The 27,814-nt window shown below is 46.2% G+C and overlaps 1 protein-coding gene across 4 annotated transcripts in view; it reads left to right on the top strand.

Annotated features, from left to right (window-relative positions):
* Positions 1 to 9,162, top strand: part of NUP62CL (nucleoporin 62 C-terminal like) — a 32,918-nt gene extending 23,756 nt beyond the window's left edge. For all 4 annotated transcript variants that reach the window (XM_088444297.1, XM_088444293.1, XM_088444295.1 and 1 more), the window contains exons 9-12: positions 6,163 to 6,297; positions 6,607 to 6,718; positions 8,838 to 8,904; positions 8,988 to 9,162. In XM_088444297.1, the coding sequence (XP_088300423.1) occupies positions 6,163 to 6,297; positions 6,607 to 6,718; positions 8,838 to 8,904; positions 8,988 to 9,079 (406 nt within the window). In that variant the 3' untranslated portion in view covers positions 9,080 to 9,162. The remainder of the gene's footprint in view (positions 1 to 6,162; positions 6,298 to 6,606; positions 6,719 to 8,837; positions 8,905 to 8,987) is intronic.
* The last annotated feature ends 18,652 nt before the right edge of the window (positions 9,163 to 27,814 follow it).

The following is a 27,814-nucleotide window of genomic DNA, read 5'->3' as shown; positions in this document are numbered from 1 at the left end:
GGCGATAATTCCTGTTGTTCAGAGCTTCCTACATACGGCCATAGTCAATTAGCGTTGAAAACAGAATGTTTGGTGTTTTGTTTTTTGTTTTTTTTTCACTATTGGCGAAAATGGCCGTTTTTGGGCAAAAAAAAACAGCAAATAGGTGAAATGGAGAAAAAAAACTGGAGAGATGACTTCTCCATACCAGACCAGGGGATTTCTTTTAGAACCCTTTAGGCACCCCCTTTAATGATAAATGGTCCCAAAATTTGGCAAAAAACGACCATGCAAATTTTGGGTGAAAAAAAAAAAAAATCCAGGAAATTACTGTTCCACGGAAATTGGGGGGTACGTTAAAATGGGTGCAAGTATATTTTTGTGTCGTAAAAATCCAATTTTAAAAACCGTTAAACGCCTGCTGCTACCGCGTGCGATGTTTAAAACGCTTGACACATCTATACCGCCGCCCTAAAAATCAAAACCCAATACTTACAATACAAGTTGTTGTTTTTTTTCACCCAAAATTTGCACGGTCGTTCTTCGCCAAAGTACTCAACTTCCGAAATTTTGGGGGGTTAATCTGTCATTAGGGGGTGGTGTCCAAAGGGTTCTGAAAGAAATCTTATTTTTTTGCCAAAAATAGGGATTTTGCATGTTTATTTTTCTCCTTGACTGGGATGGAGAACTATTCTCCAGGTTTTTTTTTTTTCTTCCATTTTCGCCTGTTTGCCGTTTTATCAGCGAACATTTCGCAGTTTTTTGGGGGCGAAAAACGTCCATTTTCGCCAATGGTTAAAAAAACCCTACATTTTTGCTGCTAATTGAATACGCCCATATTCAGCTCCCATATTCAGCTGTCTTTTGTACCCCTAGTGGTGCCGTGGGACTTAGTCCTGGCTCTTCGTGCTATCTAGGAACCTCCCTTTGCAACATTGGATTCCGTTGGCAACTTGGTTCTTCCAAGTAAAGAACCACAGGTCAAGTTTTCTCACTTTCCATTTCTTCTACCAGGAGAGTATCAGAATTGTCCGCTTTGGTCGCATCGTTTCCCGTTGCTTATGAGGATCTGTCAGTTCTATGCACAAATATGGCATTCCTTTCCAAAGGTGTTTTCCAGTTATCACATTAATCAGGAGATTGTCGTACCTTCCATTCCGGATGGGGAGTTCGGTGAGTCGGATCCATCCTTACGTTTAAGTGTTGTTCAGGCGCTGCGGATCCAGAACCAAGGATTTACGTCGCACAGATGCTCTTTGTTCTGTGGCTGGCCTGCATCTAGGTGGTCCATTGCGAGGTGGATCAGGGCTGTGATTCACCATGCATACCAATCTGCTGGCAGGCTGGTTCCTGAGTCTGCGTGCGTTCATTCTACTCTGTCAGTGGGGGGACCTCTTGGTTGGCTCGTCTTGGCTTTTCAGCGGCACAGCTTTGTAGAGCTGCACACTTTTTTATTAAGTTTTACAGATTTGACACCCTTGCCTCTCTTGATGCCAGTTTTGGTCGTAAGGTGTTGTCTTAAGCACAGGAGCTCCATAACAGACAGCTCCGGGATATCCCCACAGTTCTCCAGTGTCCCCCATTGGATGCAAGAGAGAACAGGATTTTTGTACTTACTGGATAAATCAGTTTCTCATACTCCATGGGGGACACTTGTCATCCTCCCTGGCATGCTCTGTCCTTCAGCGGGGTGTTGCTTTCTTGTCATCAATCTGCTGTTTTGTGTGTGATTTTGTCTGGCTCCCCCTCCTCTTTTTCTCCTCTCTCTGTCCTTCGGCTTTGTTAGTGTAAACTGGTCACCAGAGGCAGGGGATGGGGTATACAGGGGGAGGAACCTGTGCTGTGAAGACTTTTACCATCTAGTGCCTAGTCTCCACTCGCACCATCTATACCCCACAGCTCTCAAGTGTCCTCCATGGATTTTAAGATAAATGGATTTAACAGATAAGTACAAAAAAAACTGTTTGCATTCCTACACCACTGCATATAAACCTACAGTGCCTTGCAAAAGTATTCACCCCCCTTTGCATTTTTCATGTTTTGTTGCCTCACAACCTGAAATTAAAATGGATTGTCTGAAAGTGTGCATCATTTCATTCACAGAACATGCCTACAACTGTGAAGTTTTTTTTTTTTTATTGTGAATCAAACAACATTTAGAACAATATAACAGAAAACTTAAGCGTGCAAAACTATTCACCCCGTAAAGTCAGTACTTTGTCGAGCCACCTTTTGTGGCAATTACAGCTACAAGTTGCTTTGGATAAGTCTATGAGCTTGTCACATCTTGCCCCTGGGATTTTTGCCCATTCCTCAAAGCAAAACTGCTTCACCTCCTTCATGTTTGATGGTTTCCGCTTGTGAACAGCAATCTTCAAGTCTGACCACAGTTTCTCAATTGGATTGAGATCTGGGCTTTGACTAGGGCAGAAGTACAACAAATGGGTACACTAACACGGGTGGAGGAGACAGCACACAGGAGGTGTTTTAAGGGCGCAGAGGGAGAGACTGCTGTGGGGGCAGGCTGCAGGTGTGTGGGGCAGTGGAGGTGCGTAGCAGTGGCAGCAACGGGCGTGCACAGAAGCATCAGTGGGCAACAAAGGGACTCACTGGTGCTGGGCATGCACCTGAGAAAATCCAATCAATATGACACAGATGCATGGATGTATCAGTGAGATTCATCCATGTATTATTTAAAAAAAATGAATGTGTAATATATAAAAAAAAAAATTACATGCTTTGGAGCCCGAGTGCTGATTGTGCTAAATACACAGGACAAACGACGTAGGGGTTCCCTGTATTAAGCACAACCAGCACCAGGCTAATCAGAGCCAGTCTTGGTTGCCAAAATACAGGGAACGAGCGACGTGGGGGTCCTCTCGAAAAAACAGAATTTTCCCATAGAGAAATCCCAATTACCTGAACTCCAAAAGGCCATATTCTGGAACAATAGCTACCTAATAAAACAAACCCCTAGTCTAAATTCACCCCCTACCCTGAGTTAAGCCTTCCCAAAAATCCCTCATAGAGAACAGCAGAAAAGTTGTCTTAAATGAGAGTATCAGAAAAAAAGAGACAGTTGGAGCTTTAGATTACTCCCAAATCCTCATATTTTTATTTTTTATGTTTTTGCCCTGAAATGCAGCACTGGGCGACAGTTCTACCCGTCCGTGCCAAATTTCAACCTGGTACCTCCAATAGCTTTTGAGGTGTATCCCCTTAAACACCCTGCCCCCCCCTTTGGAATTATCTATGAAGATTTCAGTTTTTTTCTATTCAGCCTTAATATAAGGGCACGACCGCATATATTCTAATGCACTGCAGGCTGGAAGACATAGAGGCGAAAGGGGCTCAGACTTCAGGGAGGTTCCTATCTGCACCTCTATATCCCATGGTTCTAATGTCCTCAATTGGATGTAGGACAAGCTAACATAATATATATATATATATATTAAACAAAATGTTAGTTTGTCATACATCCAGTTGAGGACATTAGAGTCATGGGATCTAACTGTTTCCAGTTCCCCAATGGATTTGATTTTGAGAAAATTATTTAAAGTTCACAATCCCACTTTCTGATCTAACCGAATGAACTGCTAAGTGTAGAACAAGTAAATTTCCCAATTAAATAAAATGCATTGTAATACATGAAATAAATGTGTCTTTTTATATGCAGACTTAATAGCTCATTTATACAGTACTTGTGACCCGCATCGACTTCACATAGGAGCAATTTCATCTCGCCACAGCCCCCTGCATCTCACGCCAACCTATGCAATGTCACCACAGTCCCTGGAATCTCACAACAGCCTCCTGCTTCTTACTCCTGCCCCCTGCATCTCACAACAGCTTTCTGCTTCTCACTCCTGTCCCCCTGCGTTTCACCACAGCAACCTATATTTTACCACAGCCCCTTGCATCTCACCACAGGACTCTGCATTTCACAACCCCCTGCTTCTCACTCAAGCCCCCTGCATCTCACCAGTGTCACCACAACCCCCACTGCTGCTGCCCTGCATCTGGCTGGGGCCTGGAGAATGGGATGTGCTGGGAAGGGCAGGAGGATCATGGATGAGAGATTTGTATTGCAGCTACCGTAAGAATTATCAGCAGCATGTCCCTGGGACACCTGTGCATATTTCCTCAGCTTCCATGCACACACCTCTCCGGCTACCAAACCATGGCGATGAGCAATGTCCTCTTTGCACAATGTACCCTATATTTCCTGGTCTACCTTCTGAGCTTCCCCGTCATAGTGCCCCTGTCTGAGAAAAGCTCTGACTTCCATTGGTGGTGCCTCCAGTTCACCAAGGGCATGTGGCTGAGCAGGAGCATCCTGCTGAAGAGGGAGCATTACACGGTGGCCAAAGTCTGCCTGCAGGTTCAGCGTAAAGATGGACATCAGAATCCAATGGTTGCGAACCATCGTTTATATTAATTTTTTTGTTCCAATGGTGTAGTGTTTTTACCATGTGGTGGCGGCCCGATGTTTGCCACCATCAAATGGAAATCATTTGATGGTGTTCTGATGGTTTATTATTTTTTTTTATTCCTGATAGCTATGCCTTCGCTGGCTCCTTCCAGGCTACTATGTTTGCATCAGGGCATCTTCTTGGGTTTGTTTGAGGGCGTCTATCACTCTCTGCCTCAGACGTGACCCTGCTCAGTACCTGACTCCCTCCCCTCTCTAGGCTGCTGCTAAGCAACGGGCACATTGCTCTCTCTGATTAGCTCTCACGGTCTCTGAGCCATTCAGAGCTCATCTTTCAACCCTGCAGCAGCAGTCAGTCACGCACAAAGCACAACTGTTTTTTTCTGTGACTAGCTTCAGTAAAATTGTCACTGCTCGGCTCCTTTTTGTCACAGATGAATGGTTCATACACATAAAACCTTTCTCAACCAATGCTGTATAAAATAGTGAAAACCCATCAAAATCCATTCATTGGTTCAAGAGATTAGACCGAACAAACAGAGAGACCCCTAAACCTGGGGATATATATTTGTCATGAGGAAGGGGGCACCGGAGCAAGCTATTCCAGTTGGAGGCTAGAGTGCCCGGGGCACAGTTTGGGAAATTTATATATCTATATAAATAGATAAGATTTATAAATGTTGGACAAGTTGTGCCGGAATTGTTCAGTTTCTAGACATTTCGTTAATTCTAAGGGATTGCATTGGGTACAATTATCTCACAACAGGCATATTAAATGATAAGTCTATGGAAAGCACGTGTCTAATGGTGGGTACACACTGGCAGATATATTGGCCGATCAATTGATCGGCCAATGTATCTTGTGCTGGTCGGCCAGTTCGTACAGACGATATGTCTGTGAACGACGTCGTTCAGACATATCGCCTTGGCTGTGCTGCACAGCTGATGAGCAATATGTCTGCAGACATATTGGGCATTGTGCTGTGTCTATGGCCAACTCGCCGGCCACACGATTGGTTGGCTGATCGGTGCCTCACCATGATGGGCCGGGTTATGCAAACCAACTCCTGAGTCCTCGTCGTGGGAGCTGACTCCAGGTTAAAAATAAACTGTTAAGAAAATGAATAATGTGTCTCTTCCTATGGCTAGATCTACTCACAACCTTGATTAGTATACATCTTTGGTAACCCTGTACTCAGAAAGCTTTTAAGTTTAGGTCTATATATTTATATTTCAATATGTTACCAAATCCCTATATGTTACAGAAAAAAAATATATAAAAGATTTTTGGCGGAAAGTGGAATTAAAAAGCAATAACAAGACGGTGCAGTTCAAAACCACAAAATAGGCCTGATCACTAGTGTGAATCACCATGCAGGCTTGAAGGGGTTAAAAGCTTTTAGCAGCATTTCTTGTGCTACGCTTTGTTTGTGCAAAGATACACCAGAAATGGCCATTTTCTATATTACGATGTGTAAATGTATGTAATATTTGTATACTTAGGGTAGAGCTCCCAGTATCTCTCTTGTCTCAGGACAGTCCCCATTGTTTCTCCTCTGGAAATCTTTAATTTATTTTCCCTCTATTGAGAATTCTTATGTTTCCAAAGAAACAGGATCATAAAATATTTTCCAACAAAGAGTGTGAGGTAATTCCTAAATAAAGAACTATTCCCTAGATTCTATTAAGTTTCTTGTTTCGCCTTGTTCTTTTGTATTTCTAAAGTTTTATTTTTTCACTTACTACTGTAGGTTGGATCAAGAATTGGATTTTATCCTTTCTCAACAGAAAGAGCTAGAGGACCTTCTGAGCCCACTGGAGGAATCTGTCAAGGAAAACAGTGGGACCATTTACCTCCAGCATGCAGATGAGGAGAGAGAGAAAACGTAAGATGGTTTAAGGATAAATGGGTGTGTAGTTGGGGAAAACCATGCACTTTAAGTGAATACAAGTTCTAGGATTTAACCATTTTATTGTGGAAATGAACTCCACCTACCTATGGTTATGTTATTATCGTGACCCTATTTAGTATTGATTGTAGTGAAGACTAAAGTTGGAAACCATAGTTGCTTTTTAATTAAACATGAATAGAATAATGTTCCAGATAAGGGTCTAATTCAGATTGTTTAGCTTGTATTATAATACACATAAACCTTCTACAAATACAAAGCCTAAGTTCCTTCTTCTGTAAATAGGTACAAGCTGGCAGAGAACATCGATGCCCAACTGAAGCGTATGGCCCAGGACTTAAAAGACGTTATAGAACACCTCAACACATCTGCTGGTCCTGGAGATACCAGTAACCCGGTTAGAAAGCTTATTTTCCTCCATGTCCTACCTGCTGTATCACATTTTGAGCTTTATTTATTGATACTTTTTGAATAGTACAAATGGTGCCTTGTCGTTTGACAGAAATTAAGCTTTTCATTTATTTACAGCCTGCACATGTTGACCAAAGGGCAGGGCCGGATTAAGACTATGGGGGGGCCTGGGGCACTTCAGATAGGGGGGCCCTATTACAGAGGTAGGCAGGGGAATTATTCTCTCTCTCGTGAGCCTGATTCCGAGGTGGGCGCAGCTATGGTTACCGCCACTTAAATGGCAATGGGCGTGTTGGTGTCTGTGCTACGTCGAAAGACGCAGTTTAACTGACTCCGCCGCAGACATTCTGAACAACCATAAGGTTCCTCTAATGTCTGATGGTGCAGTTGATGTTCGATTGATGGTGCGTCTTCATGCGCGTATCAGCGGATTTGTTTTGCGGCCGGTGGGTGTCTCAATAAGATGCCTACCGACCGCAGCATTAGCATCAAGACGCTGTAGTGGCTGCTACTTTGTCGCAGCTGCTACTGCAGATCCATCCACCTCTGAATCAGGCCCAGTATTGCTACACCCCCCACCCCATCACACAGAGGGCAGTAATATACCCCACATAATATTACTGCACCCCCACCTCACCACCTACATGGCAGTAATATACCCCCCTTAATATTAATTCACCCCCACCCCACCACCCAGATGGCAGTAATATACCCCGCATAATATTAATACATGGGGTGGGGGGGGAAGAAGAGGACTGGTGGGTGGAGACTAGGGAAGGGCAAGGCTAAACACTGGGTATAGTAGGGGAAGGGGTGGGGCTTAACTGAGGCAAAGGGGCGGAGTCTCGGACGGGAAAGCTCAGAGGAGAAAGAGGCTTCATTACTGCAGCGCAGTGCATAGAGTAATGCACAACACGCAGCAGCAGTGCATAGAGTAATGCACAACACACAGCAGCAGCAGTGCATAGAGTAGTGCACAACACACAGCAGCAGCAGTGCATAGAGTAGTGCACAACACACAGCAGCAGCAGTGCATAGAGTAGTGCACAACACACAGCAGCAGCAGTGCATAGAGTAGTGCACAACACACAGCAGCAGCAGTGCATAGAGTAGTGCACAACACGCAGCAGCAGCAGTGCATAGAGTAGTGCACAACACACAGCAGCAGCAGTGCATAGAGTAGTGCACAACACACAGCAGCAGCAGTGCTGGACCCGACCACAGCTTTCTTGCGCCCCACCTCCATAATCCGGCTCTGCCAAAGGGGGTCACTAATCCCTGTGATGAACTCCATTTCCAATATAAATTACATGATTTATCCTTTTACAATGTACCACAGCAAATGTAGCGCTCCTTTTGTGCAATGCAAGCAAAATGTCAGTAAGATCTTCATTTAGTGGTCCAGAAAAAGGATTGCATCTTATAGTAACCATGTATCCAGCTATGAAACAGAAGGAATGAGAGGATAAGAGTATATTTTAATAAATATTATAAGTTAGGTGTTAAACTTTTCTTATAGCGAGGACGTGTTAAGGACAGGGACTGTTTCTATGTCTTCATTTCTGTATCTAGCCTCTATGAATTGTGCGGTTTCTACCAAACCGTCCTTTCAACCTTAAGTAGTTAGTTCATGCAGGGAATAAGTGCTGTATCCAGTACCTACAATACAATGTGCTAAAGCATGGATGGACCTGGAAAGAAGCCATACCTGTCACAATCATTTACCAATTCTTATCTATCCTGATAGTAAATACATTTTCACTACTATAAGCATCTCTAAAAATGGATGGAAATAGACAAATATGGGTATAGAGGATAGTTTAAGTTGTAGCGGTTACTATAAAGTAATTTATTGGAGAGAACGCAAAAGCCTACAGTGACTGTTTGGGTATCTGACATTAATGTGTAGAAGATGTGAAATTGTGTCCTAGGATAAAATGGAAATCTAGCATAAGGTATTTGGTGTAAACATTGATGGCAAGCACAGGCAATTACAGGAGACGTTCTCTCTCACATAAACTGACCATGACTTTGTAGTTTGCTTGGAATTGTAGTTGTACATTTATATAATAACCTGTTTTGATTTTTTTCCCCTTTTATCACAGCTCCAGCAAATCTGTAAAATCTTAAATGCTCACATGGATTCATTGCAGTGGATTGATCAGAATTCTGGTGAGTATCACAGGGATTGCTCTTCTACTTCACCTGCTTTAGCTTCTGCTAGTTTTCTAAATGTCCTTTTATTCATTTCCCAGCTCTTCTCCAGAGGAAAGTCGAACAGGTAGCAAAAGAATGCGAGAGCCGAAGGAAGGAACAAGAAAGAGGATTCTCCATTACATTTGACTAATCTCAATGCTGCACACTTGTTCTTTAGTTAATGTATTGCTGATCATTTTCTCTCTGTTTAAATAAAGTTTGTTTTATGAGGGCTATGATTGTATTATATTTGTAAAGAGCAACAATGGTTAAAATATGCAGTTAGAAGTTTGAATTAGCCTGTGCTTGGTGTCATTGGGGTCAGTCTGCTGCTGTTTGTCTAAGTATCCGCTTCCAAGCGTCCATTTGTGGTACTCGTGCATTGAATAGAAGTTAAATGCAGTCCTGCATAACACCATGAAGGCAGTCCCATGAGCAGCAGTCTCTGTAGCATATTTTCTCCCATTATAACTACATAACAAAGCTGTGTCAGAAAGAGTATAATATTTTTGGCAACTTTGAGCTTGTATATAATCTATATATAAAAAGTGGGAGGAGGGTTTCTGTACAGGACTTCAGTTATAATCAGAAAAATGTGGTAAAACCAGCAATATGGGGTACATTTGACCACTGAGTAATGGCTACATAGCGGCACTTCCCAGAGTTACAAAAAGTAATCTAGTAGATTTGTTTTGTGCAGAAAGAAGACGACGATTCCTTTTTGGGGGCACACTTACAGAATTGCTTAGTTAAAATATAACTTTTAATAATTTTAAGTAAAATAAGTTTGTAGCAGCCTATGAAAAACTGTATATATAATCAATAGTATTTTTAAATTCCCGAAATTGCACTTGAGTATTAATTGGTAATCTCCATTATCATTGTGCTAATTAATAGGACGTAATTATCTGAAAGGGGTGATGGCACATAAATAAGTTTTGTATAACAGTATTCAATTGCTCTATTAATGGAACTGAACAGTGTATAAGTATTTAGCAGGTACAATGCAGGCTAGAATACACAGGTATTTATATAGCGCACACATATTCTGCAGCGCTTTACAGAGAATATTTGGTCATTCTCATCAGCCCCTTCCCCAGTGGAGCTTACAATCTATATTCCCTACCACATGCTCACACACATACACACTAGGGTTCATTTTTGTTGGGAGCCAATTAACCTACCAGTATATTGTTAGGGTGTGGGAGGAAACCTAAGTTACCCGACGCAAACAGGGAGAATATACAAACTCCACACAGTTAGGGCCGTAGTGGTAATTGAACCCACGACCACAGTGCTGTGAGGCAGTAATGCTAACCATTACACCATCTGTGCTGCCAGGTGAAGTCAGTCTAATCCTATTAAAGGGCACAGAAACACAAATCTCAGGTGCACAACTCCAAATTATTGATAATATATAAATGCAATAAAATTTTGCAATCAATAGAGGTTTTTAGCATAATCATGGCCAAGGTTATAGACCTACCCACCAGGTAACCTCTTCAGGGTAGGTCCCTAACATATTTATTAGTCTCATCAGGTAGCACCTCCCATTATATATATTCAGGGTGTGCAGTCCAGGAATCTTTCCCATATAATCCTATTAAAAGTAAATATGTTCATGGAAGGCACTGGGTGTCTATCAGCAGGTAGATATCAGGATTAATACAGATGTGTCCACATACATCTAGCCTCCTTGCGCATTAAACAACACTTCTAGTCGCGCCATGCTGTGGCGTGACTCGGTAGTGCCAAATGTCTTTTACCTTCAAGTGTATTTTATTCTCACAGCAATTAGGACGCACAAGCAGCTTCTGCTGATTAAAATTATGTGCAGCATGTTCTGTCTGCATCTGCCGATGTTTCTGAATGCAAAACGCTACGTTAGTGCCACAGTTGCTGACACTAACGTAGCATTTCACATGCAGATACACCCGCATTTGCACACAGAACATAGGCATACTGCATATTATTTTAACCACTTAACTGACAGATTTTTTCCCAAAACCGCTCCAAAATTGTCGGTTGCTTTTATAATTGAATTAGGTCAAGAACATAATTTTAAACTTATCCATCACTATTTTATTTGCAAAAAAAGTTTTTTAAAACACAGTATACCATAAAAATAGCGACTTTTATGTTATACTGTAGTGATGGCCATTGACAACTGTGTACCATCGATGGTTCAACCATTGTTAGAAGCCATCGCCAAGTGTTTAGCGATTGGTCGAGGAGATCTGTGTGGACCACATTTGCCAATGTTTCCTAAACATCGATTAGGTTTGCCATCGATGGTGCAACATTGATGGCCACCTGTTTTCAGTCAGATCATCGATGGCTTGCAGACCATTGATGGTCGGTTGCCATCCTAATCAGAGGCTCTGCTGTGTGTATGTATATATATATTTCTACTTCAGGGTCCATAGGGGTCCACAGGGTGACCTTGGGGTATAGCTGGATCCTCGGGCACCACGGAGTTAAAGCTTTCAGCTGCTCCCAGGATACACTTGGGTCCAACCTCCCATATACCCCGCCCCGAGCCACAGGCACCTCAGTTTATAGATGGTGCCCGGCCGGAGTCGGGTCACCCTGCGGGGTGGGCTGCAGGAGCAGCCCCCTAAAGCTTTTAATTTTTTATTTAACTTAGTTAAATTTATTTTATTTTTTTTTTTCTACAGTTTTTCTCCAGAGCGGCAGCGCTGGGCTGTCTGTACAGACGCCCACGCTGCCGCTCCTTCTCCCTGCTGGCGCCGCGACGCCAGCACTGAACTGGGGATCGCGGCGGGGGAAGCCAGAGTCTGTACTAGCCGGACTCTGGTTTCCCCCGGGACTGCTGCCGGAAGACGCCGGGGAGATCAGGTAAGCCGCGCACCGCTGATTAGCGGCGGTGCGCGGGTTCCTTTCAAATGCAGTCCCATGCCCCCGGTCTAGGGGACAGACCGGGGGCGCTAGCGGTGGCGGCGGGCCTCCCCTCCAGCGGAGGCATACCCCGCCAGACCACTAGACCACCAGGGTTAATATCGCGGCAAGCGGGATGCCGGCAACCCGGGGGTTAATATGCTAGCCAGGGGAGGAAGCCTTCCCTGTCTAGCGGCTCCTCAGCTCAGCGCGCCTTTCAGCATGTAGTCTGGCGTCGCTGAGCTGCAGTTACTCGGGCCACTCCTCTGAGGTCTCCAGCAGCCATTTTCTCTGTGGCAGCGCAGATACTCTCAGGGAGCACGCGGACCTGTCCCCCTGTGTACCTCTCCCCCGACAAGGACAGTGTACACAGCGCTATAGCCCTCCCAGACACTGAATCTGGGAGGTTGATTGTAGTGGAAAGGTGCAGTGAGTATATCTTCTCTGCATGGTATGTGACTTTTGCTAGTGCTCCCTGTCTGTGTATTTTTTCTACTTACTGTCAGCCTATACCTATCCCTTTCCTTCTCCTACAAGGCCTACAGGTGTGCGGGGGAGGGGTGTTTCTACTGACCTCACCTATATAGATCACGTATTGTCCGTCACATACAGTTGTGTGCTACACGGTGCCATATTGTGGGCTGTTGTCCAGCACACGGGTGAGTGCGCACGTTTTCTTCCAACGTCATGTCCGAGGAGGAGATTGAGCACTTCGGGGCTCCGGTATTGTTCTCCTGCAGGCGCTGTTCTGCAGGAGTGGATAGGGAGGATTTGTCACAGGACGGCCTGTGCGGACGGTGCCAGGCACTCTCTGGTATGTCTAAACCACCCATGTCGCAGGAGCCACCATGGGCGATGTTTTCCCAGGTGCTGGTGTCCATCGCGGACCGTCTGTCGGTCCCGACTGCCACCCCTACTAGGGCGTTGCCCCAGCCTGCCATTCCCCGGGTGTCCCACAATTATTGCAGACTCCCCCGGGGTCTCAGCCTGTTGGTCCCTATGCGGGGTTGCCAATGTATATTCAGTCCACCCCTGTGGCACAGCAGGCTGTGGTGCCGTTTCAGGCTCCTGTGGCAACTCCTCCACCCTGGGTGGATGCGCTTTCCCACACTGTCCAAGTTTTGGCGGCAACATCTTCAGCTTTTCAGTCGATGTTGCGCAGTGACGTGCCCTCCAGGGCGTCTAAACGCTCAGTCATGGCGCAGGCTGCGCATCTTCCGGATTCTGAGGGGTCCTCGGATGATGGTGAGGTGCAGGATGACTCAGCCTCAGATGCCTCAGTCCAGGAGGTAGACACTAAGTCTTCCATCAATGTGCGGGCTCTGGTTAAGGCGGTGCGGGCCATTCTTCTGATTGAGGATGAGGCACCCGCTCCCAAGTCGAGGTATCCTAGTTTTAAAAGAGCTAAGGTTACTTCTGCAGCGTTCCCCTTGTCTGATCAGTTGACTGATCACATGGCGATGTCCTGGCAGACACCCAGTAAGCGTTTCCTGCCACAGAAACGTTTGGCGTCCAATTATCCATTCCCGGAGGCGCATTGTAAGAAATGGGAAACTCCGCCTGCAGTCGATTCCCATGTAACACGCCTCATCAGGAGTGCTACTTTGCCATTGCCGTCTATATCCTCGCTGAAGGATCCTACGGACAGGAAGGTGGAGACTTGTTTAAAGTCTATTTATTCTCTCTCAGGGGCTGTAGCCCGGCCGTCCATGGCCATCTCCTGGGTGGCCAAGGCCATTGAGGGGTGGGCCAACGCCTTGGAGGACGCGTTTACGGATGAAGCTCCGGACGTCCAGAGGGCGTTGTTAGGACAGATGAGAGATGCCGCCTCCTACATTGGAGAAGCATCTTTGGATGCTAGCCTGTTGACCTCTAGGGTTTCGGCGGCAGCAGTGTCTGCTCGTAGATCCTTGTGGTTGCGGTCTTGGAGAGCAGACGCGGATTCAAAGAAAGGCTTGGAGGCCTTACCTTTTAATGGAGAATTACTATTTGGTCCGGACCTGGACAAAATAGTAGATACCCTGGCGAAATCCAAGTCAGCCTTCCTCCCTTCAGCTACTACACCTGCTAAGGTCCGGAGCTCGGCCTTTCGTTCCTTTCGGGTTCAGGGCAAGGCAAAGGGTCAGTCCTTCCCGAGGCAGTCCGCACCCAAGACCGCCTCAAAGCCAAAGAAGCAAGCCTGGAGTGCTAGGCGCCCTTCTTCCAAGCCAGAAGATAAGCCTTCTGCGTGATGGGACGGGCCTCCCTCTGGGGGACCCCAGAGTGGGAAGCCGACTTCTTCAATTCGCCCAGTGCTGGCACAATACCACCACGGATGCCTGGATGCGAGAAGTGGTCTCCCAGAGGTAAGCCCTGTCTTTTCGGCACAGGCCGCCTTGCCAGTTTTTTTGCACTAGTCCTTCTCAGGACAAAACCAAGGCCTTGCAGGTTCAGGAAGCCATAGAGGCCTTGCTGACGGCGGGGGTCATTATACCCGTACCACAGTCTCAACGTGGGATGGGGTATTACTCTACGCTGTTTCTGGTGCAGAAACCCAATGGCTCTCATCGCCCCATCCTCAATTTGAAGTCCCTGAACAGGTTTCTCAGGGTTCCCAAATTCAGGATGGAAACTTTGCGTTCCATCATTCTGGCGATGGAACCGGGGGATTATATGGTCTCCCTGGATATCCAGGACGCCTACCTCCATGTGCCTATAGCAACATCGCACCAACAGTTTCTGCGGTTTGCTATTCTCCACAACCACTACCAATTCAGGGCTCTACCCTTTGGTCCCTCCACGGCACCAAGGTGATGGCGGTCATGGCGGCTCACCTTTCAGAGCCAGGGGATACGGTTGCTACCGTATCTAGACGACCTCCTCTTGCTGGCAAGCTCCCCGGAGGTACTGATCCAGCATCTCCACCTGACGGTCGCTTGTCTACAGGCGCACGGCTGGTTGATCAACTGGAAGAAGTCCTCCCTCATCCCATCACAGCGGATGGTTCATTTGGGGGCCCTGCTGGACTCTCGTCAGCAACGGATTTTTCTGACTCCAGAGAAGGTCTCCTCCTTACAGCTGCGGATTCACGGCTGTCTGACCAGTGGCAGAGTGTCGGTGCACTCAGCGATGAGAGTTTTGGGGTCCATGGTGTCGGCATTCGACATGGTGGAGTTTGCCCAGTTCCATTCCAGGCCCCTGCAGGGGCTGATTGTTTCGGAATGGAACGGATTGCCACACAGGATCCGCTCTCAGATGCTGGTGTTGTCCTCGGAGGTGCGTCTGTCCCTGGCCTGGTGGCTGCAGACAGATCATCTCCTAGAGGAGCGCCCCTTTTGGATCCCGGAATGGGTTCTGCTCACGACAGATGCCAGTCTCCGGGGTTGGGGGGCGGTGACAGGCTCCTTGTCACTTCCGGGTCGTTGGTCGGCGGAGGAAGCGATTCTTCCCATCAACATCCTGGAACTGAGGGCAGTATACCGAGCCCTGCAGTCATCCTGCACCGCTCTTCACGGAAGGGCCATTCAGGTGCAGTCAGACAACGCCACCACGGTGGCGTACATCAATCACCAGGGAGGGACTCGCAGTCGAGCTGCGATGTCGGAGGTGTCCCGCGTCTTGGCTTGGGCGGAGCGCTATCTTCCAGCTCTCTCGGCAGTTTTCATCCCAGGAGTCCTCAATTGGGAGGCAGACTTCCTCAGCCGTTACGACGTGCATCCCGGGGAATGGTCGCTTCATCCAGAGGTATTCCAACTACTCGTGGACAAGTGGGGGCTGCCAGAGCTGGACCTGATGGCGTCCCATCACAATCACAAGCTGCCCGCGTACGGGTCAAGGACAAGGGACGCAGGCGCAAGTCTGATAGACGTGCTGTCGGTGAGATGGCTGTTTCAACTGGCTTACTTGTTCCCTCCGATATCTCTGCTGCCTCGGGTCCTGCGCAAGTTCAAACAGGACGGAGGCACACTGATCCTGGTGGCCCAGAAGGCCGTGGTACTCCGATCTGCGGAGCTTGTCCATCGACGCTCCGTTCCTCCTACCTCAACGGCGGGACCTGTTGTCTCAGGGGCCCTGTCTTCACCCGGATCTGGGTCGACTATCTTTGACGGCGTGGCTCTTGAGACAGCCGTCCTGAGGTCTCGGGGCTTTTTCTAGCTCCGTTATTACCACCATGCTGAGGGCGCGCAAGCATGCTTCCGCGAGGATCTATCACAGAGTGTGGCACACTTACTTTCAGTGGTGCGAGGCCAGAAAATATGATCCCCAGGTGTTCCAGGTTTCGCGTATTTTGGCTTTCTTTCAGTCGGGTTTGGACTTAGGATTACGTCTTTCCTCACTGAAGGTGCACGTGTCTGCTCTGTCAGTGTGGTTCCAGCGCAGGATCGCTGCTATGCCGGACGTACACACCTTTTTCCAGGGAGTTTTAAGAATCCAGCCTCCCTTTGTGCCACCTGTGGCCCCGTGGGATTTGGCGGTGGTTCTTTGGGCCTTACAGGGTCCGCCTTTTGAGCCCTTGGAGTCAGTGGAGCTCAAGTGGCTAACTTTTAAGACTGTTTTCCTCTTGGCAATTGCTTCTGCCAGGAGGGTTTCAGATTTGGGGGCGCTTTCTTGTCATCCCCCTTTTCTGATTTTTCATCAGGACAGAGCGGTGCTTCGCACTCGTCCTGATTTCCTGCCTAAGGTGGTTTCCAGGTTCCACATTAATCAGGAAATTGTTGTACCAGCCTTTCAGTCGCCTGATCTTTCGGCTGGGGAGACTTCCTTAGACGTTGTCCGTGCACTCCAGGTTTATGTGGAACGGACTAGTTCTGTGAGGAAGTCGGATTCTTTGTTTATCCTCTTTGGTTTTCACAAGAGGGGTTGGCCTGCCAACAAACAGACTGTAGCCCGTTGGCTTCGTTCTGTTATTATTGAGGCTTATATGCAGGAGGGTTTACCTGTTCCAGCCTCTGTTAAGGCTCATTCCACTCGGTCTGTGGGTCCCTCTTGGGCTGCTAGACGTGGCGCCTCTGCTGTTCAGCTCTGTAAGGCGGCCACCTGGTCTTCCATTCAGACCTTTTTGAGGTTCTATGCGTTTGACACCTTTGCCTCTCAGGATGCATCCTTTGGTCCAGTTTCATGATTTCATTATTATTATGTGGCTTCTTTTCCACCTTGTGGGATTTTGCTTATACTTTTGTGAGTGCATTGATTAATATAGATTCAATTATATGGTAGACACTCTATTTGTGATGCTATGTGGTGTCATAATGCTTTATATACTTTAATGCTTTTTTTGCACTACGATGTAAGATTATTTTTTGTCTGTTCTTGCTTCTGCAGACCGGGGAGACTATTTCCGGCATTTGGCCGGTTGCCTTGGTAACCGGGCAGCGCTGTGATGATGTCATCTAGGGCCATCCAGGAACACGTGGAGCGTCCTCCCTCCCCGGTCTGCAGCAGTTTAGCGTGTGCTTCTGCCTATTTAAGGTAAGCGAATGCATTTGAATTCATGTATGTTATGTGAATTAACCTTGACAAAGAAGCCTGGAGGCTTTGAAACGTTGGTGTATCTTTCACATTTTTTTTCAATACAAATTGCCTTTTATCATCAATCTTGGAGTGCCGCAGATCATTTTGCTATTTGTTTGTGTGACACTGAGGGCAACCAAGTAGCTGTTCTTTTTTAATTGAAGTGCCGGTCCATATTGTCTCTGTGTGTGTGTGTGGGTGTATATGTATTTATATATATATATATATATAAATTATATAATGTGTATGTATGTGGGGCTGGCTGCCCGATCACTCCTGGCCACAGTGATCGGGTCACAGCAACAGCTGCGGCTACATGAGCCGTGGCTGCTGCTTCAATGGCAGTGCGCCGGGAGGGGGTTGCCAACGGTGCCCGATCACTGTGGCCAGCAGTGATCGGGACACGCTGGAGAGGCAGCCACGCTTGCAGAGGGACTAGAAGGTCCCTCTGATGTAGGCGGCTGCTGGAAAATTAACTTCCCACAGCCCCTAGTGGGCATTACTGACTTGTCGTATCAGATACGACCATGTCAGGGAAAGCCCAGCCTGGTGCGGTCGTATCTGATACGACCGTGCCAGGCAAGTGATTAATCAGCAGAAGATGATTGTGCTTTCTATTCGCATCACTGTGATTTGAAGGTAAAAATTTGCAAGAAAAGAAGCTCCGGGTTATGTGTAATAGGACTTGTAGCGCATGGAGGATAGATGTATGTGGACAGATCTGTAGTTCCTAATAGCGTGCTTAATTGTTTAACCGCCAAAGAGTGCCCCACAAGATATCACGGGTGGGTGGTACTGGTGAAGCAGTAGGGTATAGATTACCAAGGCTTGGGTTGCTGCGAGCGGTCCCTTTATAGCATTCTTAATTCCATAATGTCCAGAGAGTTCCACACAAGGTATCGCAGGTAATTAAGTGAACCGATAGAGCATAACTTGCCAAGGCTATAAAATATGTTGGCACTCCCAGAACATCCAAGATATAACTCTCTTGGGACAGTACCAAATCACATCAAATAAAAAATAGATATGAAACTATCATGATTTATTTCCTTCCAGAGAATAGTAGCAATTGCAGAAACAAGATTACACAGATAGTGATAATATCCACTTTGTCATGCCTAAATAGCCATAATGCACCATAAAGATGCAGATAGTGTAACATTTTGCAGATTGTAGTTCTGCTCCCTGATGCTGTGTTTCAGTGTACTGCAGAGATACAGTGTATAGCAGTGTCCGGTTTCTGGATGCCTGGGCTTCTACTGTCTGACTGTTTGCCTCGGAGGCATAGGACGGTGGATATGAGAGCACCCTGGTATCAGGTACACAGACAGGAAGGAAAGGAGGCGCCTTTGCTTTCTGTATACAGTTAGCCAACTTTTTGAGATGTTTGGTGATAACGCCATGTCACGGAAACAGCCTTTGATAACCGCAGGACAGACATTCACGACGAGCAGCGATCCGGCTGGCCAAGCAGCGAAGGCAATACTGTGAATGCTGTCCGCTATTGTGACACACTGAGCCGTTTGTGGAGGGCAATTTGTCGAAAATGGTCTGGGTTGCTGCGAACGGGCATCACATTCCTGCACGGTAACTCCGGGCTAAACTCAGCCAACCGCACGCGTAAGTTGTTACGCCGTTACCATTAGGAGGTACTGGACCATCCTCCCTACAGCCTTGATCTGGCACGGAGTGATTTCCATCTCTTTCAACCATTGAAGAAGCACCTCGGTGGACGGTGATTCGCAACAGTGGGTGAAGTTAAGCAAGCTTTCATGTCCTGGCTTCAGGCGCTTCACACTGATTTCTTCTATGCTGGGGTAGATGCATTGGTGTAGCGTTGGAACAAATGTTTAGACAGGTATGGTGATTATGTGGAAAAATAATCTGTACCAAGGCCATACTATTGATTATACATATATATACGAGTTGAATACATTTTCAAACATTGGTCTTGTTACTTTATTTAATGAACCACCCTCGTAAATATACATTTTCTTCAGGATCCACAGGGATACCATGGGGATATTGTGGTTGGAGAGATCCAGGCACCAAACAGTTAATGCTTCAGCTTCCAGGATACCTTGGGTCCTCCATATATACCCCACCCCTAGCCCCGGACATTCCGTTCGTTTGCTGACACAGGATGAAGACTCAACTTTGTAACGGGACTGCTCAGGCAGTCCTAAGCTTTTATTTTATTTCTATGTTTTTGGCTTAGCAGTACTAGGCGTCTGAATTAAGATGCATATACTGCAAATCAGTCTACCTCTGCCGGGCCGCAACACCAGTAACGGCTGGTGATTCCGGCGGGTCTCGGTTGAGCTTGCTAGCAGTGATGCTGGGAACCGGACGTACAGAGATGTCAGGTAAGGCGATTCCTCACCTACCGGGAATTGCGCGCGGCAGTCCTTCCGGAGACGCACCGGAAGCTGCTGCAGTCGCGGCCCGGGAGCGTCCGCGTCTTCACTAGTCCTCCGGGGCCTTATCGTCTTACGCTGGAGATCGGCAGTAGACGCAATTCTGCTGCCATGAGGTCAGCGTACCCGGCTGGTTGATGCAGCTTAGGGGGAGGTAGGCACTCTCCTGACAGCTCCGATCCAGACGCAGTCCTTTGGGTTGTTCCGCCTACCCTCCACGTGTATATGTTGGTCTCGGGAGGGTTTGGGTCAGTCTCTCTGTATACCTCTCCCTTGGTTAAGGTACTGTATATAGTGCTCTATATATCCTACCATTCCTGGTGTTTGTGTAGTTGATTTAGAGTTGATTGTAATTATATTGCAATGTATGTGACTATTTGCTAGCTGCTGTACTGACACTTATTTCTGTCTTTCAGTTTTAGCTATCACTTTTTTCTCTCCATCCCCTTGGGGTGGAGGTTTTTCTTTGAGTACTTCACATTTATTAAGATTTTGTGAAGGCTGTCACATAACATTGCGTTTATTGCCTTTATTTTGAACATTTCAAAAGATGAAGGAAAACAGGAAGGGGTGCCCCCTGTGCTGGTTTTATGTAACTCATGTATGACCTTTTTGTCTCCTCAGGACGTAAAGGATGGTTTGTGTGTTGTCTGTTATAAAGAGCCACCTCACTAGTCCAGTTTACCTGTTCCTGAACAAGAGCCATCTTGGGTCGTATGGCTGCTCCCACACTGCCTCCTTGGATAGGGTGTCCACAGCATGCCATGTTTGCACTTCCTATGCATCCTTCCTGGAAGGATGTTGATGGCCATTCTAGTCAGAGTATGGCACCATCTAATGTTGAAAGCAGACTGGTAGTTACTAAGGCACAAGTTATCTTTTTATCAGTCTGCTCAACATATGGATTCAGGCGCTTCATCAGAAGATTCAGATGATGTGCAGGGTTCCTGTCCAGGGTCTAACTTGGGAAGGAGGACCATCCGTCCACAGTGGATGTCCCTTCTTTTGTGAGGGTGGTTAAATCAATCCTAGATATTCAGGATGATGAACCAGCTCATAGTAAGAAGGCTCCAGTGTTTAATCGCCACTGAAAGGTGTCCAAAATGGAGTTTCCTGTATCTGAAATGCTCGCTGAGCTTTTGGAAGAGGAATGGGGTAATCCGGACAAACTGTTTCATGTGAATAAAAGAATATCATTGTATCCTTTCCCAACTTCTGTATGTACTAAATGGGAGGTACGTCCTGCTGTGGATGCTCATGTGACAAATGTAATCACAAATGCTACATTGCCTATTCCATCAGCATCTTCTCTGAAGGTTTCCACAGATAGGAAAATTGAAGCATGTCTTAAGGCAATATTTTCATCATTTGGAGCTGTTACTCGTCCAGCTGTGGCTGGAACCTGGGTAGCCAAAGCTGTTGAAGACACTCTACCAAATGCTGCCAGAGAACAGATGATGTGTATGTATATCTCCCATATACGGGAAGCGGCTTCCTATCTTGGAGGAGCTGCAGTAGATGCTGGAATTTTAGTTTCTAAGGCATCAGCAGCTTCAATAGTGGCATGCAGGGCCCTTTGGTTAAGATCCTGGAAAGCTGATACAGGATCAAAGAAGGCTCTGGAAGTCTTGCTTTTCTATGGAACAGTACTTATTAGAGCAGAGTTAGATAAAATAATAGCTACTCTGGTGGCTTCAAAGTCAGCAGGACTGCCATCTACGGCTACAATAAAGTATAGTCAGGTTCCTTTTTGGTCCTTCCATCCTCAGGGACGAGCAAGGGAACAGTCTTCCTCTAAACCATCTAGTTTTCGCAGGACTACTAGGCGACAAACTAAGACGTCCAACTTCTAAACCTGACGACAAACCTTTGGCCTGATGAGGCGGGCCTCCTCCTGAGGTATCCCAGGGTGGGAGGCCGACTTCTTCAGTTTGCGTCAGACAACAACAGATGCCTGGGTCCGAGAAGTGGGCTCTCAGGGGTATGCCCTCACTTTCAGGAGGCTTCCTGTACAGATCCTCCGTCAGATGTGGTCAAGGCTTTGGCCCTTCAGGAAGCCATTCACACCCTGCTGCAGGCGGGGATAATAATCCCAGTTCCTGTGTCGCAACAAGGAAGCGGTTATTATTCCAATCTATTCTTGGTTCAGAAACTGAATGGGGCTCATCGCCCTATTCTGAATCTAAAAAACCTCAACAGGTTTATACATGTTCCCAAGTCTCGAATGGAAACTCCGGTCAGTTATTTTGGCAATGGAACCTGGGGATTATATGGTTTCCCTGGTCATTCAGGATGCATATCTGCATGTTCCTATTATGCAATCCCACCAACAATTCTTACGGTTTGCTGTCCTTCATCAACATTACTAATTTAAGGCATTACCCTTTGGCCTATCTACAGCCCCCAGGGTATTTACCAAAATAATGGCTGTCATAACGGCCTATCAGGTGTCAGGGAGTCAGAATACTACCATATCTGGACGACTTTCTGATATTGGCGCAGCCTCCGGTGGTTTTACAAAACCATCTTCAACTGACCATAGCCTGCCTACAAAAGTACGGCTGGATCATCAATTGGAAGAAATCATAGGTTTTTCCAACGCAGCACATGGTACATCTGGGACCTCTTCTGGATTCTCGGGCACAAAGGGTGTTTCTGCCAGAGAACAAGATTTCTGTTCTATCATTGCAAATACGCAAGCTGCTACACAAGCGAAGAGTATCCATTCTGCTAGCGATGCAGGTCCTGGGATCAATGGTATCCACCTTCGACATAGTGGGGGTATGGTCAGTTCCATTCCAGGCCAGTCTTCATGGATGGGGGGTAGTGACAGGTCATTACACCTTTCAGGAAAGATGGATAAATCAAGAAAGTCATCTGCCCATAAACATTCTGGAACTACGAGCAGTATACAAAGCACTTGAAAAGGCACAGGACCTGCTCTAGGGCAGGCCGTTCCAGATCCAATCCGACAACGTGACTACTGTGGCCTACCTCAATCACCAGGAAAGTATGAGAAGTTATGCAGTCATGAAGGAAGGGACAAGGATTCTGATTTGGGCAGAACATCCTCTTCCATCCATCTCTGCAATATTCATACCGGGCGTACTCAATTGGGAAGCAAATCCAGGCACCAAACAGTTAAGCTTTCAGCTCCCAGGATGCTGCGGGTCCTCCTCCACATATACTAGCCAAAGGCATTCAGTTTTTTGTTTGATGCGGCAGGACTCAGACGCACCTTTATAACGGGGACTGCTCAGGCAGTTCCAAGTGACTTTTGCTAGCTCTGCTGTATTGATATAACTATCACTGCTATTTCTCCTCAACCCTTTGCTACAGGTGTGTGGAGAACACTTTTTGATTCCAAATCTTTTTCAAGGCATGGTAGGGGATTGAACCTGTATCACTATTTATCCTTCTGTCCGCCAATCAAATATCCAGGGCAGAACCAGAAGTGACATCACACAAGTAACATCTTAATATAAATTTCATAAAATCTAAAATACAGATAAAGTGGCCAGCGCTGTCCCATCCACTATAGGAACGGCAGTCTGGCAGATGGATGACACGCCGAAGTTCCAGTTGAAACTGATAAACTGGTATGCGTTTCACCATGTGTACCACCCAGGTGGAAGGCAAAACAGAACTTCTATGTATTTCAAACAACAAGAAATGCCACATAATCTAAAATTGACATAAATAATATACATAAAAAAGCATCTTAAATACTAAAATAAGGCAAAAAAGACACAGATTTGGGCGCTCCAAGAAAAGAAAAACTGAAAATAACAAATCTGAATGCAGCTCACCACTTAGGGGATAGGCAGACCCCCAAGAGAACTGGATTAGAAAAAAGAAAACATGAATGTGGGAGCGCTAAAGATTTGTCAGTGAGACAGGAAGTGTAATAATAGAGATAAAGTTAAAATTAACTCATATTTATTAACATTTATAACATGTAATGCAAAAGAGAGTTTAAAATAAGGGGTGATCTGTGCGGGATCAGCAGATACAATATACCAGTGTTGGCTAACCGTGACACTCCAGCTGTTATAGCACTACATAACCCAGCATGCACTGCTACAGTTTTGCTATTAGGGCATGCTAAAACTGTGGCAGGGCATGCTGGGATATATAGTTCCACAACAGCTGGAGTGTCAAGGTTAGCCAACACTGCAATATACCATTAAAAACATAGGGGGAATAACATAAGTACCATCAATGAATAAAACAGCAGATATAAATATGCTGTGCTCTAATAGAATCAATTATGATGTCTCATGATGATTACCCCTAATTGATCTGGAGTGTAGTAAAAATTGATAATGGTAGAGTCTTGTACTAGTAAGTCCTTAAGTCCTCCAAATAGGGTAAGATATAGCTGCTAATTGAATTTGTAACATATGTGGCTCTCACCTGCAACAGCTCATTATCACCATCTGGAGATATATTACTGACTCATTCAAGTTGGAATGCATACCTCTCAGGGGAAACGGCCAGTTCACGAAGGTCGAGAAACGCGTTAGTTGCTCCCACTTTCTTTGTTCTGCTATAGCACCTGCTGATCCCAGTCATCTAGACTATTTTAGCCCATGGAGAAGCTGTCCCCGGCAGGTGTTCTGACTGAGATTCGCTCTTTTGCATTACATGTTATAAATGTTAATAAATATGAGTTAATTTTAACGTTATCTCTATTATTACACGGCCTGTCTCACTGACAAATCTTTAGTGCTCCCACATTCGTGTGTTCTTTTTACTAAAATAAGGCATAAGTTTAAATATTCCATAAAATATAACAAGGATAACCACATAGGGCATATTCAATTGGGGGCGAGAATAGCAAAATCCTGCACCAGTGAGGTTTTTCCTGCAGGTGCGGGGTTTTTGCCATAATCAATTAGGTACTACGTTTTTTAGATTTTGAGCGCCAGGAGGTTTTTACCTTGCATCTCCAGAGCAAGTCTAATTTTTCCTAAAATCATTAATTTTAGGAAAAAGCAGCGGGACTTGCTCTGGGACCCCAGCGGTACCCCCCTGAGGACTAATTAAGTAATTGGAAGTTTCCAATTGGCTTAATTACTTATCTTCCGCAGCATTGTCTTCTTCCTCCAGCGTCCAGATTCGGTCTCCTGCAGCAGCGGTGAGTATGTCATTGTTTGTGAGCTGCCACGTGGTCTTCTGTCCAGACCTTTCTAAGGTTCTATGCATTTGATACCTTCGCCTCTCAGGATGCTTCCTTTGGGTGCCAGATTCTCCTCTCAGCGCAGGAGCGTCCCCACCCTTAAAAGGACTGCTTTGGGACATCCCCAAGGTCTCCCTGTGGAGCCTATGGACCCTGAAGAAGAAAATTAGTTATAGTAAGAACTTACCTTTGTTAACTCTCTTTCTTCGAAGTCCATAGGGTCCACAGGGCACCTGCCCTGACGCACCTGGCTTCATATGGGCTATCGTACTGGGAGGGCCGTAACTAGGGTAGTGCGACCAGTGCCATGGCACAGGGCAGGAGGCGCTGTTTGGGCCTGTCAATTTTCCTGTTTACTATCATTCTCACTTGTAGCTTCCTCTTGTTTTATCCCCAGGACCTCGTGGCCTCCCCTATCTCTTCCCTGGCCCTTCCCCATGAAGCCATGGCCCTTTTTCAGGTGCACTATCTTATGTCCCTATTTAAAAAATGGGGGTGGGGTGGGGGGCGCCAATGCTGTCTCTGGCACAGGGCACCAAATAGTCTTGTTTCTTGAGTGTTCCAGTCTTCCTTCTCTCATATCCTCTTCCAGCCTTTGGCTTTTAACAACTGAGGTGCCTCTGGCTCAGGGGTGAGGTATAGGGAGAGTAGACCCAATGCATCCTGGGAGCCGAAAGCTTTAACTGCATGGTGCCCAAATTGGTTCCAATCACCTACAACCCCAAGGTCTCCCTGTGGGACCCTATGGACTTGGAAGAAAGAGAGTTAACAAAGGTAAGTTCTTACCATAACTCATTTTATGTGCATATTACTGCATCCCTCCTAAGTGAGTAGGGTACTTCACTTGATCTGTTCACATGAAGAGGTAAATCTACTAAAGTGAGAGTTTTTAGGAGTGGAGTGTCCAGACTCTTAAAACCACTTTCTTACCTTTCCGGTGCCTGTCCAGGATAGCACAGAGGTCCGCTCACGCTGCACATCGCTTCGACTGTTGCTGAGGTCTCTCTGTGCTGCACCTGCCCTGTACACTCAGTGTCCTGTTACTGAGCATGGAGATTGCTCTCTGCAGCCTCTTGACCGTGTTTTCCCAGCATGATGGCACACAGGCTCCATGCCAGAGTTCCATCAGTATGGGTGCAGCCATGTTGGACTCTGTCACCTGACGCTCTTTCTCCACTCAGAGCGCTGCTCCCAGATCAGCTGATCGCAGCATCCAATCCCTGGGGATCCTCCCTATAAATTCCATTCCTGACTGGCTACTGTTACCAGAACAACATTGCTTTTTGCTGAAGTTACAGCTCAAGTGCTAGGCTCCCAGGTACTCTGTATAAACGGTCCAGGGCTTATTACAGATCGCAACTGCAATAGCGATTACGCACGCAGTCTCACTGCGAAGATATGCTAATCCATTGCAATCGTTATGCCATCGCAGCACTACGTAAGTACGCCCACCTTACCTTACACACATCCGTAATATTTAGCAAGACTGCGAAACGATCGCAGCCTCACGTACACTTGCACAAGAGATTGCTAACCTCATCGCACGCTATGAGTACTCAAGCTGCGTATGCCGTCGCAGTGGCTAATTTATGTATGCCCATGCAATGGTGTTCAAATGGACAGGCACACCTGCATTTCTACAACCACTCCCCTGTCACCATCCCAAAACACTGACGTCCCTTCCCATGGTCTGTGATGGCTTTGTGTCTATGTAAGTGATCGTAGTGCGATCGCAATGCTAACTCACACAAGCACTGCGGTGCATACAGATGAGCAGAACCCAACAATCGGTCAATTGCGTGCGTAATTGCAGTTGCGATCCTTACTGAATCAAGCCCCCAGTTCGTAATATCCAGTTCCAAAATCTGTTAAACAAGTCTCCTATACCATCTTGCACACCAAGAAAAAGAAAAAAGTGTAGCGCTGGTAGACAACAAGAATAATTTAATACACAATAAAACAATAAACATAAAAACGCATATACATATAAATGAAGCGCCTATTGGCTGTGGTGAATGAATAACCAAGCTGCTATAAATGAGGAAGATGAAAAGTTCATTCAATATAACTTCCCTGACAATATCAGTCCATGTGTTGGAATATATTATTAGTGGAATAAGGGTCTCACCCAATATAGAGCTGTCCATAATGTTCAATCCACAGTAAGGAAAGATAATTCCAATAGGTATAGCACAGGAGTGTGGGAGATAGAGATGAAATAAATGTTCGTTACCCTGAGGGTGCCGTGGTATATTCCCCGCTTGGGTCCAGGTAGCTCATCTCAGCTGAAAGAGGTAACTGGGTACGAGGGTCTCCTCTCCGATCTCCTGAAGCCTCACCGGCGATGTTAATGGTCACCTGCCTGGACTGGAAAGTGTGTCCGCTCTATCCACTCTCCTCCTTAGTGCCAGCAACCTGCCGGACTGCCTCCGTGTAATGCAGCCTGCTGGGCTGCTTCCGTATGATTCCGTCTGTGAACAGCAGGGTTCAATGCATAAATAGCGAGAGCCAGCTGTCCGGTGATCTTCATGGACGGCAGCCGGTGGTAGCGGCAAGGTTTATCCAAAATGCCAGTGCTCAATCGGAGGAAGGGAAGGGGATTAATCAAGGACACAGCGTCTCAAATAGCAGCGTGGTAGATGCATAAAAGGAAGCCTATATGCCTTAACGCGTTGCATAATGCTCATGCCCTCCTTCTGATGAAACTGGGAGTGATTGTCCCAGAGAAACGCGTTAAGGCATATGGGCTTCCTTTTATGGCTTTATGCCTTCCTTTTTTAGTCTTTATTTCACAACATTTGTAATAAATTAATAAAACTTGGATCTTATACTTTAAAGCTATGGAACCTTTTATGTGAGTGTGCATTATGTAAGTATTAGGGGTTTGGGAAAAGACACT

The sequence above is a fragment of the Taudactylus pleione genome, unplaced genomic scaffold (genome assembly GCF_031769625.1).
Source record: "Taudactylus pleione unplaced genomic scaffold, aTauple2 ptg000352l, whole genome shotgun sequence".
NCBI classification, from domain to species: domain Eukaryota; kingdom Metazoa; phylum Chordata; class Amphibia; order Anura; family Myobatrachidae; genus Taudactylus; species Taudactylus pleione.
This window is presented reverse-complemented; position numbering and strand designations above follow the sequence as displayed.